The sequence below is a fragment of the Haemorhous mexicanus genome, chromosome 5, assembly GCF_027477595.1.
Source record: "Haemorhous mexicanus isolate bHaeMex1 chromosome 5, bHaeMex1.pri, whole genome shotgun sequence".
Classification (NCBI taxonomy): domain Eukaryota; kingdom Metazoa; phylum Chordata; class Aves; order Passeriformes; family Fringillidae; genus Haemorhous; species Haemorhous mexicanus.
Genome location: NC_082345.1, coordinates 33,574,067 through 33,586,905, shown reverse-complemented (window position 1 = coordinate 33,586,905; position 12,839 = coordinate 33,574,067). Strand labels below are relative to the sequence as shown.

Below are 12,839 nucleotides of genomic sequence, written 5' to 3'. Positions count from 1 at the left end.
GTGGCCTACAGGAAAGGCTACAGCATGTTTCAAGAGCTTGCCAAGATATCAAAAATAAAGGAATTCCAAGTATTTTCAGTGCAAGGTCATGCACTCTAGGTCTTCTGTGAGCACATCTCCTGGCTACTCCTCTAAAAATTCCCAGCTGACCAACCCACCAATCAGAATTAAGTTCATTTTTCAAATCAAAATTGCCAAACTTCGAAGCATGTTCAGAGCAAAGGTCTGAGGTCTGGGTACTTCAATCATATTGACCCCAAGGTTATGATTAGCACCAGCTTAAAGGCAATTATTTTCTTAGTAGCAATTTTTTTAGTAGCTAACCCAGCTGCTTAGTGATAAAGGCATTGCAAACATGCTAGGTAATAAATAAGAACAGTAGCCACTGCAACTGGCTTTCATAATAAGGGGGGTTTTTAACACCTCTAACAGACATTTCCGAGAATCATCACATATTTCAAGACACTTTGAAAAGGTTACTGAACTGCAAAGCTCAATTTTAAATGCTAACAACTGCTATGGAATCACTTAACTGAAAAGCAAACTATATGCAAATCTCCTCAAAAGAGAAATTAATTAAACATACTCTGTGTATATGACATATTACATTTATTCTAACAGTTTTCAATTCACCCTGAATTCATGTCTTTGAAGGTTTAATAGAAAGGAGAAATTGTACTCATTAGCCATAACCTTACACTTCTTGCAGTTCAAGCTTTAAGGTGCTTACTTTCATTTTCAACTCAAAGAGCACTGCAAGACTATTTTCAAAACCAAGCTATACATTACAGGATCTACAGAAACTCAGGACAGCGTGGTCATTCCAAAAGGCTGGGCCATATTGCTATTGTACAAAAGATTCTACTTCTCTATTCCTTTAACATGGCAGAGTTTGGAAATTTATTTACATAATATTAGCAACATCGCTCTCTTCCTCCCTTTCCAGGATACCACAGCACAGAACGTCAGAAGTGTACAACAAAGGTCTTTGAAAAATGAAAAGTGCTTCCAAATGAGGGTTTATAAAGTCAAGCTACTATCAGAACCACTTAGTGAAGATTAGTAAATAAGCCTAGCAAAGATAAAAACCATTTGTATTTTTAGTATACACTATAATACACCATACACCATTACTGAACTTGCTACATTTACCAGACAGCTGGCAATTTCAGTTCCCAATCTACAGTCCTGAGATCAAAACTACTGCCATTCTATTCTTAATTATGTGTCTTAACTAGGGCAGTTTATGTTATTTGGGGTTAAATTTGAAAAATATTAGCCAAGGGACTGGTTAAAGTTTTATATTCAAATTTTATTAGAAATATCTATATCTCTGCAGAATATTAGACAGACTTTTGCTGCTAAAGATATGTCAAACATTGATTTTGCACATTTGCATACATGCAAGCAGTAAAGTCTGCTCAGTGCCCTTTTTTTAAGCAATACTGGTAAAAGATTGTTCCCATTTCTCATTTCAAATCAGATAAATTTGATCCAAATTTTGCCTGAAAATAGATGTTGTCTTACATTGTCAACAACTTCACAGCAAGAAATGGAACAAGCTGAACTCATCCAGTGTGTACCATGTCAGAACTACCTGTACTTTTCCTGTGAAGCCCCTGGCAATTACATAGCAGTAAGAGTGTCATGTCATGGAGAAAGCATCTGATTAGGAAAAAGTGTCCTAGGGCCTTGCAGGTATACACATGAGGTTTTAGAGAGCCAGTATTAGTGTAATGCATAATGGTTTTCTGCAAGATCTCCCTTAGAGCTTTTTTCCTTTAGTTTTGTCTCCCTTTCTATACTAATGGTTAGAATTTGACAAAAACAGAGACCTAGTTCTACTTTTACAAGAGCTCTCCAGTACTACTTCCAGAAAGTTTATACCAGGTTACCTGACAGGGAGGCTGATTCTCTAAAATTTCATATTGTGGTTTAGAGTCAAAATGACACCTCTGTTGGACCCTGTTCTAACTCAATTACCCTTTCTGAGCCTGTTAACATGTTCAACTGTTGAGTCTTTGGTGTGTTTATGAGCTTCTCTCACACTTAAAAAAGGATGGTGCCCTTTTATTAAGTCAGTGACTGTATGTAACTGATTGCAGTGTCCATCTAAATGTCAAATCCTTTTGAAAGTGAAAGGCCTTGATCACACAGCCCTCAATACAGCACAACCAATCTGCAGGAAAGGGCATCCAACCCTTGAGTTCTAGTTTGCTGACATGTGAGCAAACATGTTCAGTAACCTCCATGTTTTTACATTAAGAGACAAAATGAATCCTGCAGTATCTGAGGTATTTGGTGCTTAGTGCATTGTGGCTATGTAAAATTGTAGCTTGCAGTAATAATGGACCTTTCGCCTTGCAGATCACTCTGCAAGAGAATTCAACTCTTGGTTCAACTCCCAGTTCTAGAGAACCATATCCCTTTTCACAGAGAAGGGAAACTGCCTTCCAATACTATGCAACAGGGTAACGAGAGCCTGTTGCTCCTAAGATGGGTTACACTGCTTATACACTACAGTGCTTCACACACATGCACTGTACTTTACAACTGCCAAGGAACAGAAGTTTGTACTCCTCGTGTTTTACAAACTTCATCCTGAAATTGGTCTACTCCCATTCACTGGTAGTTCAGCCATGTCAGCTGGCTGAACAGTTTCAGTTTGGTAAGAGGAACCCAGCTCATCTACTGATAATTTCAGGAGTCTGGAAATCTGGCTTCAAAAGCGGATCAAACCAAAACATGCTAAATGCAGATGTACCCAGAGGTACCTTACGGCACTAGCAGGCTGCTCTTGGTCCAAGAAGATAAATCTTTCCATAGCATTTCTGAAGAACAGAAAGCAACGGCTCTCCAGGATTAAGACAACAGGTACTTTGCTGCTACCAACATGACACCACATTGGTTAAAATCTATGTGAGTTCTTAAATGCAGAGACGCTACAATTTGCCAAAATCTTGATTTTGGTAATTCTCAATTGCTACCAACAGCAGGACTTCACAGTAAGTTTCAGTTAATGGTTTTAAGTACAGTTACTGCAAGTACTACAGTATGTAGATACTACAGTATCTCATGCAGTATGATTTCCATCTTTCACAAATACACTTAATAGTTTTCATTTACGTTGGAAGAAAGCAGTAAGAAAAAGCCAGGTCTTAAGGAGAACTTCTGGAGGTTTCTCAAGTAGGAGACTTAACAAATTTATTTACTTATTTCTTCACATTTGTACAGTCTATCTTGGAGTAATAACTCTAGATAGCAAAAGCATGGTGTAGCCACATTTTACACAATGCCACTAAGTCGAACATGGTAAAGACTCCATCCCAATTTCAAGGGAATAAGATTGTGTAATCACTTCACAAACCTTCCACTAAGAGTAAACATCAATGCTTCAAGTTATATTGATAGTCATTTTGCATAGCTCAAATGAAATCTACAGAAATACTGCATATTTAAAAACTAGTTCCTGCTATTAAGAATCCGATGTAACACAAACGGAAAACATGTAATCAGTTTTAAAAATTGCTGCATTAGGAAATCCAAGAACTAGGTAGCCACACAGAAGCATCAATAAGCCCTGCATTAGAATATTAAAACCCTGGGCTCTACAATGGCATGATCTGAATTGTAAGCTACAGGTCATATAAACTATTCAGAAAACTGGTGCTTTCACAGTGAGTTGAACACTGCTATGTTGCATTGCTGCTTCATATGTGGATGTCTACATCAAAGAACTTTGTTCCAAGTGTAACTTCATTAATACAACATCTCACATGCAGCTAGACCAACTGAAAAAAACCTCTTGCTTACTTATTACTATGGAATACTTCTGTCTTAAAGGAACAAGAAGCAATATTTTGTCATGGTAGCTAAAATGCTTTTAACAAACTTTGTTCTATAAAAAAAAAAAAGCAGTTTGCTGACTAAGGCATTTCCTAAATGGAGTTTCCTCAGTAAGTGTTAAAATTTACTTACCTTCATTTGGTGAAGTTTTCAACTTTGTACAGATGCCATGTACATCACCATAGCATTCCTGTATTTTATGCAGTGCATCTGCAGCTCGAAGTTCCATAAGAGAACGGAGCTCTGCAAGAGTAACTCCAAAATCTCCATGATTAGCTTCTTTTACAGCATTTTTTACGCTGCTATATGCAACCGAGTTGTTTGCCATGTCACCCATGATGCATGCAGTCTTTACCGTGGACAGTTTCCAGCAAGGAACAAAATTTCAACTCAAAATATTTCCAAAAGGAAAATAAATCCTTTGGGTATGAAGACAGTCAGGAAAGCAGACACATCACCCAAGCAAGAGAGCCCGTCTGGAGAGATATCTTTGCGGTTGTCCCATGGTGCGTTCTGTTCTCCAAAGCCAAAAGGCATGTACAGTCTAGGGAGAGAATGAATACACATTCAGTTACATAATAGCTATACTGAAATCCATTGTAAGACAATCCCTTCTCTTTGTACTAAGGTTACAGAACAAATTTCTTCTTTAATTTCCTATAATATTTTTAGTTTGCTTTCCGCAGGCAAGAGCGACAAGGAAGAAAATGGCTGTTTCCCACCCCAAAACAACCTCGCATTATTGGATTTCCTTAAGCCATTAACTTTGTACAACTGTTGCCTTTAACACTGGCATTTTCCTTCAAATGTCCATATGGCTCATCATCAAGCAGCAACCTTTAAAAATACCTAAAATTAAATCTGTTTCCAGGGAAATGGAACTTGTAGCATCCACAAATGATGTCACATGGGGAAAAGAACATGCTCAAGTTAAAAATTCCCACTTTCCAATGACGCCTGCACCTCAGAGTTTGGGAAGAGCAAGATTTTTTGTGTTCCCATTAATTCATTTGTGCAAAACTCAAGAACAAACTTTACCACTAAGCTAGCCCACACATGAAGTACTTTTGTATTCTAAGTAGGATTGTATCTTCAGGCAGACCTAGCTCCTAATAAATTTTTCATGTCCATACAGTTTTAGCCCTGTTCCAGCCCTCTTCATCACAACTCAAGCCTTGTACAGTATCTCCATGTAATTCTTTGAAGAGAAAAATTGCACAACACCACTTTTCTGTAGAAGGGATGAGCCGAGCGAGAGCAGTTTTTCCATCTGATGATCAGTGTATTGTAGCTGAGAAATTATCATCTAGCCACAGGACTCTGAACTTGCACAGGCATTCTATACCTAAGCCCTGCTCAGCTGACATATCTTGCACATACACATGTAGCTACACAACAGTGTAGTGCACACACAAATTCCTCATGCCTGTGTGAAGATTTGCTGTGTGCCAAAACCAGACTTCTGATCACGTAAATCAGCTTTATTGGCATAATGAAGTGCAATGAGCACATGTAGCAACATATTCCCCCACAAAACATGACTGCCAGGCTCAGATGAACAACAGCTTGGACACTTCCAGGTCAACAAGACCCTCAGGTGTCATATGCCTAGCAAAGGCAAAAATATCAAGGCAAAACAGCAGCAAACAAAAGATTTCTAGCTACTTCCCTGCCAGGTTAGAGGACTGTTTGGCTGAACTGCTGAGTCTATGTTGAAGTAAAGGTATAAGCACCCCAATTACCAGAAATTTTAGGTCTTGGTTCCAGGAAAGACTCATATTTCTGCTCTGGAAATAACCAGTTGCAGCTATACTAAATCTACCATTTAAAGCACCATGCCACAGTACTTCATTTGCCTTGAGAACAACCTCTGACACTGTAAACCCCTGAACTGATGGCGCCTGACCACAAGTGACAGGCCCATCTCTGGCAGAACTACAACTTCTACAACTGCAACTGCTCTTCTCTTCCTGTCACAGGAGGTTCTGAGAAAACCACTGTCCATGGCTGTTAAAAAGCATAAAGTGATCAATATTCACATGCATAAAACTTCCAACATTCTATAACATCCAAAGAAGTCTTAATTTTAAATCCTCATTGTTTTCTCTGTTACTTGCAAGATAATGTTGCAACAGTTGAAGAATCCATGATGATGATGATGATGATGATGATGATGTTAACCTGCATGCTAGGATATAGTTTTGCTTAAGACTCTAATGAGTTCTGTTAGAGTATCCTGCAAGTGAAGAATTTCATGCAAACCACGTCTGAAAGAGTTTTCTTTAAAGACACGCCACATTGTTATCCAACACCCAAAAGCTGGATGTTGTTGTCCAGCTGGTAGCCTAGGAGGATTTATCAGCTGGCATTTGATCATAAGCTATGACAGTATAACAAGAAGCAGATCAGGCAAATGGGTTTGTATAGCTATGGAGAAGATGTTGCAGCTGCTAATTAAGCAAAAATAGACCAAGCAGAAGGCCCCACAACCAATTACATCAAACTTGATTTAATTTTAATTAAGAAAAGCTGTGTTCAAGCCTCTAGCAGGAGCCCTGTACCTGATGCCCAAATACACCCAAATCCAAGAGAAAAGGTTAGAAAAACTACAGCTCTAGTCACTGTTCATTTGTCATCAAAGTTTTAGGACTTTCTCTCTCCATAGATATGCATAGAGTGGGCCAAACTTGCTTTCATATGCAACTAAACTGGAGAGCAGTAGCTCTGCTCAGTCATAACTCAGTGTGTTTTGCACTTCAGTTCCAACCTCTCTATGCATCTATATCAATTTTTACTAATAAGTAATAATCCAGATTAGTCATTAATAAGTTTATTCTGAAGGGGGTCCTCCTATGCTCTAAATGCCATCCTTCCATACCAATAGACCCTTAGGGTTCACAGGCAAATTCAATAAGCATTCATTAACTACAAAAATGATGCAGTTCTACAGATCAGCTCTAGTAGTGATACAAATTATTTGGTACATCCATGCTAGCAAAGAACTGTGGAAAATTGAATAGAACAGTGTGAATATTTCAAATTCTGAATACTGAACAAGTGCACAGTTGCTCCAGATGATAAAAATTTGTTTAAGCATTATCAATTTTTACACAAAATCAGACCAGGATTTGCTTCAGTAGTCCATTTTTACCAGATATTTCAACAGAGAGCACAATAGCTTCTTGTCATACAGGTACAGGATGGACTTAGTCTAACACAGATTTTTCTGTAGGAATCAGCAAATAAACTTTCTTTAAGAAATATCCTTAATGCTGTTTTGATGTAAAATCTTGCAACATTCAATCAGTTCCTGTTACAGCAAGTTCCAAGAGTCCACTTCTGTAACATTAGTGGCAATGCATAAGGAAACTATTTCGACTGCAATTTAGTAGCATAAAAGGAAGCACATTTTAAAGCTACAAATATCATCTAATAGTATTTATCTTCTCAATTAATTAAATATTTTATTTGTTTTGACCAGTGTTGCAGTTCTCAGTTATTGCATCAGTCATTTGAAATAACTGAATAGCATGAGCTCTGAAGTACTATAGTTTAAAGCAACTCACCTCAATCTTCCAATCTGTTAATATTTCAAATTTTCAATTCAAGAAACAGTAATCAAGCTAAAACTCATTTATACACCTATCTGAAGTTCCAGCCTATCTAAAGTTTAATTCAGTTTTGTGTTAGTTTCCAGCTTAAACAAGCTGCATACAAAATTAAGATGTCCACCTTTCATTAAACACATCAACTTTTGGATAATACTTTATCACCAACACTTGGTTCATCCCTTTATATCACTGAGACTAGGAAAAACTTTAAAAGGTATTCTCTGTCACACAAAAGTGACTAAAAAACTTAAACTGCAGAGGCATATTTCAGTAGCAGCACATACTCTCATAAGTAGATACTTGTGTAAATCCCTCCAAGACCTTGCTGCTCTTTGGTTGTAGTAACTTCACTGACACATCACATCATTGTAGCTGCTTATGAGGAATAACTTCCTTACCCAAATCAAATCACTACTTATTGCTAAGGGACTGGGCTTTGTTACCAGACAAGGACACTAATTCAAACCCATAAGCCATTAAACAAAGGTTACACAACTTTGCCCCTGTTAGAAGTTCATCATCATAAGCTTCTGTAGTTGGACTGAAGAAAGGAAAAGCTCTGAACAGAAGTCCACATGAAGAGATGCTCACCAAAGCATGAAGAGACTATGGATTACCTATCTATTTAGTGCTACCAGAACATTCTGCACCGACCAAATTAGAAGCTGCAACATCTTTTTTGAAGTGGTCCTGTGGTGGCACAATTACTATTGCCCAGATACACAGGACCTAGCATACCTAAGACCCCTATCCAAGCTTTTCCTATGACTACATTTACATTTAATACTTGCTTTACTAACCTACAAGGAAACACAATTTTCTTAATATTAAAACACTTAAGTGCACTCATACCTCAAGAGTCAAAGCTCCAGCAATTATAAATCTTGTGTCATTCAATTTAATTTATACATCTGCCTAAACAGTGTGCATTCAGATATTGAGCATTAGCTGGTAGCATTTGACCTTCAGCAACACACTAAAACGGGGCCCTGTAATATAGGAAAGGGCTTGCAAAGTGATTATCTCAGGAAAGCCTTTGTTTAATCTAATTAGTACAATGAATACCAGACAGATCTGCATATCAAGAAGCTGTTGTGATAAAAACCATCCCCCATATGTTTCAGTTGTCATGCCTTTTAACCTGCCTACAGCTTCAAAGATATCGAAAACATATAACATGCTTTTGCATACATCAGTTTGGGTGTGATCCACTGCTTCAAGCCATGACATAACATTGCAGGGGTGGGGGGAAGGAAGAAGGGAAGTTGTCTGCAATATTATTATAATGGAATATTACTACAATGAAAAGTAACTGTAACTGAGAAAGTCACCTGGAATTCAAACTGAAATTGACTGAAGTTTTGTGCTCTGAAGGGTCAGACTTCTCACTGTAAGAGACAGATCCTCCCACCTACTTGACAGGCTACAGAAACTCACCAGCTGTTTCACAAGGAACACAAATGAATTCTAACAAGGCAAAACAAATACAGAACAGTATGCATTTACAAGTCACCATTCTGCAAGTTAATGTGCCTAACTGAACAAACAGGAGTTAAATAACTTCAGTGCCATGCTATTGTTTTAGAGCAAACATCTCAGACAGCCTGGTTTATGAAGAGACGTGTACAAGTAGACTGAAGAACTAAGAGGCAAAGGGCACAAACAAAGTTTTTAGCATACCATCTTCAGCCTGTGTCCAACAGTGTTGCAATGACAAGTTTCAGCTATTAAGCTTATGTGTTATAAACAGTAAATTCATCAAAGGTCATGACTTTTGCTTAGTTTTCAAAGAGAAATCTGATTTAATTCTGAAGCCTAATCTCCTGGGAAGCAGATGTACTTACCTATCTGAAATAAAAACTGGCCTAGATTCTGCATTGGATTTAAACATTGGTATTGTCCCTCCTCATTGCAGGGAGGTTAGACAAGATGACATATAAAGGTCTTTTTCAACCAAAATTATTCTGTGATTCTGTGATTTATGGCACTTAATCTAAGGGATTTCTGCTGCCTACTGTGATTGACACCTGTAGAAACCATTTCATCTGTTAGTGCTTTCTTTCCTGTAAGACCCCAAATTTATTTCTTATTGAAATGATAGCAAACAAATTAGGACTTCAGTAGTCTGAAGACAGTTTGGTAGCAGTACAAATCAGCAGTGTTCACACACAGGTTCTGCATAATCTTCCTCCTGTTTTGGTAGTAGCAAGGAAAAATTGTACAAGTCTTGAAGGTGAGTTATTACGGCACAGAGGACATAAGCTTCTCTTACAAAGCAGCTTGGTCCACAGCCTCTGCCAGGAGCCCAGCAAGCAAGCAAACATTTTGTTCTGCCATCAACCATCTGCACAGGCCCGTATTGCCCTGCCTTGTCCAAGCCAAGGCCTCTCCCCACTCACTAAACAACCCAGCTCCAGCTGAAGTGACATCTAGATTAAGAAACAAGATCAGAAAGTGCTGTATAGAATAGTCTGAGTAGGAAACTATTTTATCAAGAGTTTAAACTAATCATTAGCTTTCTGAGGTAACCAAATAGATATTACAGATCCAAAAATAGACAGACTGATGCAACAAGAAGGGTTTCAGAAAAACTTACTACTGCTTTCAAGGAATATCAGACTTTGTGACATACTGGAAAATCCCAGAGAACAAAACCAATGTGATCATCATTAAAGAAAGCAACAAGTGTTCTGTGGGTTTGAAGTACTAGGGTTTCATAGTCACTTATCTTTTATCACATTGCTGGCTTGTCCACAAGACGACAAACACGACAAAACCATGCAAAAGCGTAAAGTTTGTAACCACTTAAAACACTTTTCTGCAGCCCACAGCTCTGATCAACATTTAGGCAGCTTCTCTCTTCTCCACCCAGAGGCCCTGAAGCTCCCTTCTCTGTACTTCTCTTTCCTAAACTCATCTACTTTCTGCTCAGTGATGACACTATAAAATAATGCCTACATTCAAGAGGACTGTTTGCAATGAAAGGTTACTCTAGTTTAAGACTATAATCCCAGTGAAAAAAAGAGTTTTAACCTCTAGATGGGAGTCTGTCCCATCAAGAATCATTTTGAGTGTGTTCAAACACCTAAAATGTGTGTGTCAGCTTCCTCATCTAACTTGAGGTAAGTGAAGCTGTCAAAATTTGGACTAAGGCAGCTGATGGCTGAAGGCAAACCTGCAGGTGTTTAAAATGCAAGAAAAAAAAGTTTGCCCAAAGCCCATCAATATTTTCCTTTCCTTCCACTGAGTTCTAAATAAGATGACTGAGGATTTCAAGTCTCTTAATCCTGCACAGTTTGGGATAATTATGCTGTAAACTAAGTTCTTTTAACAGATCTGTCATATTAATGGCTAAATATATAAACCTAAAAGTGTTGGGTTTTTTTTAAATGTAGTCAAGCCATCCATTAACAAACATTCACATTACTAGGTTCATGAACAACTTACCACACTTTTCCCATCAACATTTGTCAAAACCGTATTGACAAAAATAACAAGACAAAACTGAACTTTTCCAAAAAGAGATAGGGTGGTAGCATGGCAACCAACTCACTAAAATTGTGCATCATAAGAATACAACAGAGTTTGCTGGCCTTCCCAAAGTGCAAAATGTGTTCCGGTCACAAACCCTGACAGGTGAGTGTTACATGAGGTACATGACATCACTATATGCAACTAAGTTTCAAGTAAAGGTAAAGTGAGATGGTACCAAATTTCATCCATCAGAGATGGAGATGGATTCCTGGATTTCAGCTACTTGTTGTATTTAGAGCTCAGTGCAATGCACCCAGCTGGTCAGTTCTGACAATGTCAGCAAACCAGCAGCTGACTTCATCAGTTATTCCTACAGGTATATGACTTGTCCTGAGAAATTTTTTCACCTTTTTTTTTCACAGAACTTATATTTGCCATTTCATTGTGATTTGAACACTCCCCATTTTTTCCTTCAGAAAATATTCTTTTATGCTAGTATCAGCTTACACAGAGCAGTAGGCTTTTGACTGTGATCATGCTTCATGACATCAAAGAGATGCAAAAGCCTTTTAGATTTATGAGCCTTCAGGCAAAAGTCCATTCTTACCTGATTTTTCTTGTATTCAGAAAACTTCAAAAGATACTTAAAATTAGTCTTAAAGCTACTAGGAAATATTTATGCCTAGGAGATTGAGCCAAATTACTTCCATAAAGACACTCTGCATATAACCGATTCCTTTATATTAGAGAAAAAAAAACTTAGGCAAAGTTTTAAGACTTTTCTTGCTACTTTGGACTAGCTTACTGCTAAATACAAACAGTACCACAAAATAGTCTATATGCTCAGTGAACTATAAACAGGTAATATACAAATCGTGATATTAATGTGGTAAAAGATCCATTTATATCCTCAAAATCACCATTCCAACCAAGCAAGTGTCTGGAATGTAAGAAAAATAAAACAAAAACCTCAGGTCTGGTCACCCATCTCAACGAGCCCACACTATGATGCTACATTGGTTATGTTTTGTCCTCTTATGATCAAAGTTTAAGAAGCTTCCCTCTTGGCCTGTAAAAAGCCAGTTTGAGAACCTTCAACTTCAGATTTTTCACAAGCCTTTTGGAAATACCAGATCACAGTATACCCTTATCCTCAAACATTTAAAGAGCCTTACTTCTTCAGAAACTTATAGTTTGAAAGCTATGTTAGCTTCCCCTGAATGTCATTAATTCCTGCCTGCCAGAAATACACCAAATAAACTGGCTAAAAGAGTAATTCTGAGAAAATCCCTTTCAAAAACTGCAATTATGTTTGCCATCTTCTCTTCCTAAGGAGACAGAGGGTTTTAAAACTCAAATATCATAACTAGTCCACACTTGAGCAGCACTTTGAGGAATACTTCACAACTCTTGCTTCTTCTGCTGATTATGTCAAGAGGTTCAGGGGCCCTTTTGGTTTGTGGGTTTTTTGTTTGGTAAGGGTTTTTTTACCTCAATATTTGAATTTGAGAGTCCAGTGTATGGCTTTGCAGAAACACAAGAGTGAAATCTCTCACAAAATTCTTTATTATGATTATACTAGTCATTCCTTTAGCTCTTTGATAAGTTTTGAGAGCTTAGCCCACTAATCCATTCTACTGGGCCTCCTCTTTCTGGTAATGTGTAAGAAGCATGTTCAGTAGGCTTCACCTCATGGTATTACCTGGCATATTTTAAAATTTTGTAAGGCTACATATTGCTTTATCCTTCAGGAACATCTCCAGTTTCAAAACTAGTCTTTACTCATGATAATACTTTTCCATCTCTCCGATGTCTGACACCCACTTAAAGGCTAAATTGTCACGCTCCCTGCATTGTCACACACTTCCAGATACTCCAAGGTTTCTCATTTATGCAGGGTTGGTTGCT

At 37.8% G+C, this 12,839-nt stretch overlaps 1 protein-coding gene across 4 annotated transcripts in view; it reads right to left on the bottom strand.

Annotated features, from left to right (window-relative positions):
- Positions 1-12,839, bottom strand: part of ATP2B1 (ATPase plasma membrane Ca2+ transporting 1) — a 60,874-nt gene that overhangs the window by 30,440 nt on the left and 17,595 nt on the right. For all 4 annotated transcript variants that reach the window (XM_059846814.1, XM_059846815.1, XM_059846813.1 and 1 more), the window contains exon 2: positions 3,979-4,390. In XM_059846814.1, coding sequence (XP_059702797.1) covers positions 3,979-4,183 — 205 coding nt within the window. In that variant the 5' untranslated portion in view covers positions 4,184-4,390. The remainder of the gene's footprint in view (positions 1-3,978; positions 4,391-12,839) is intronic.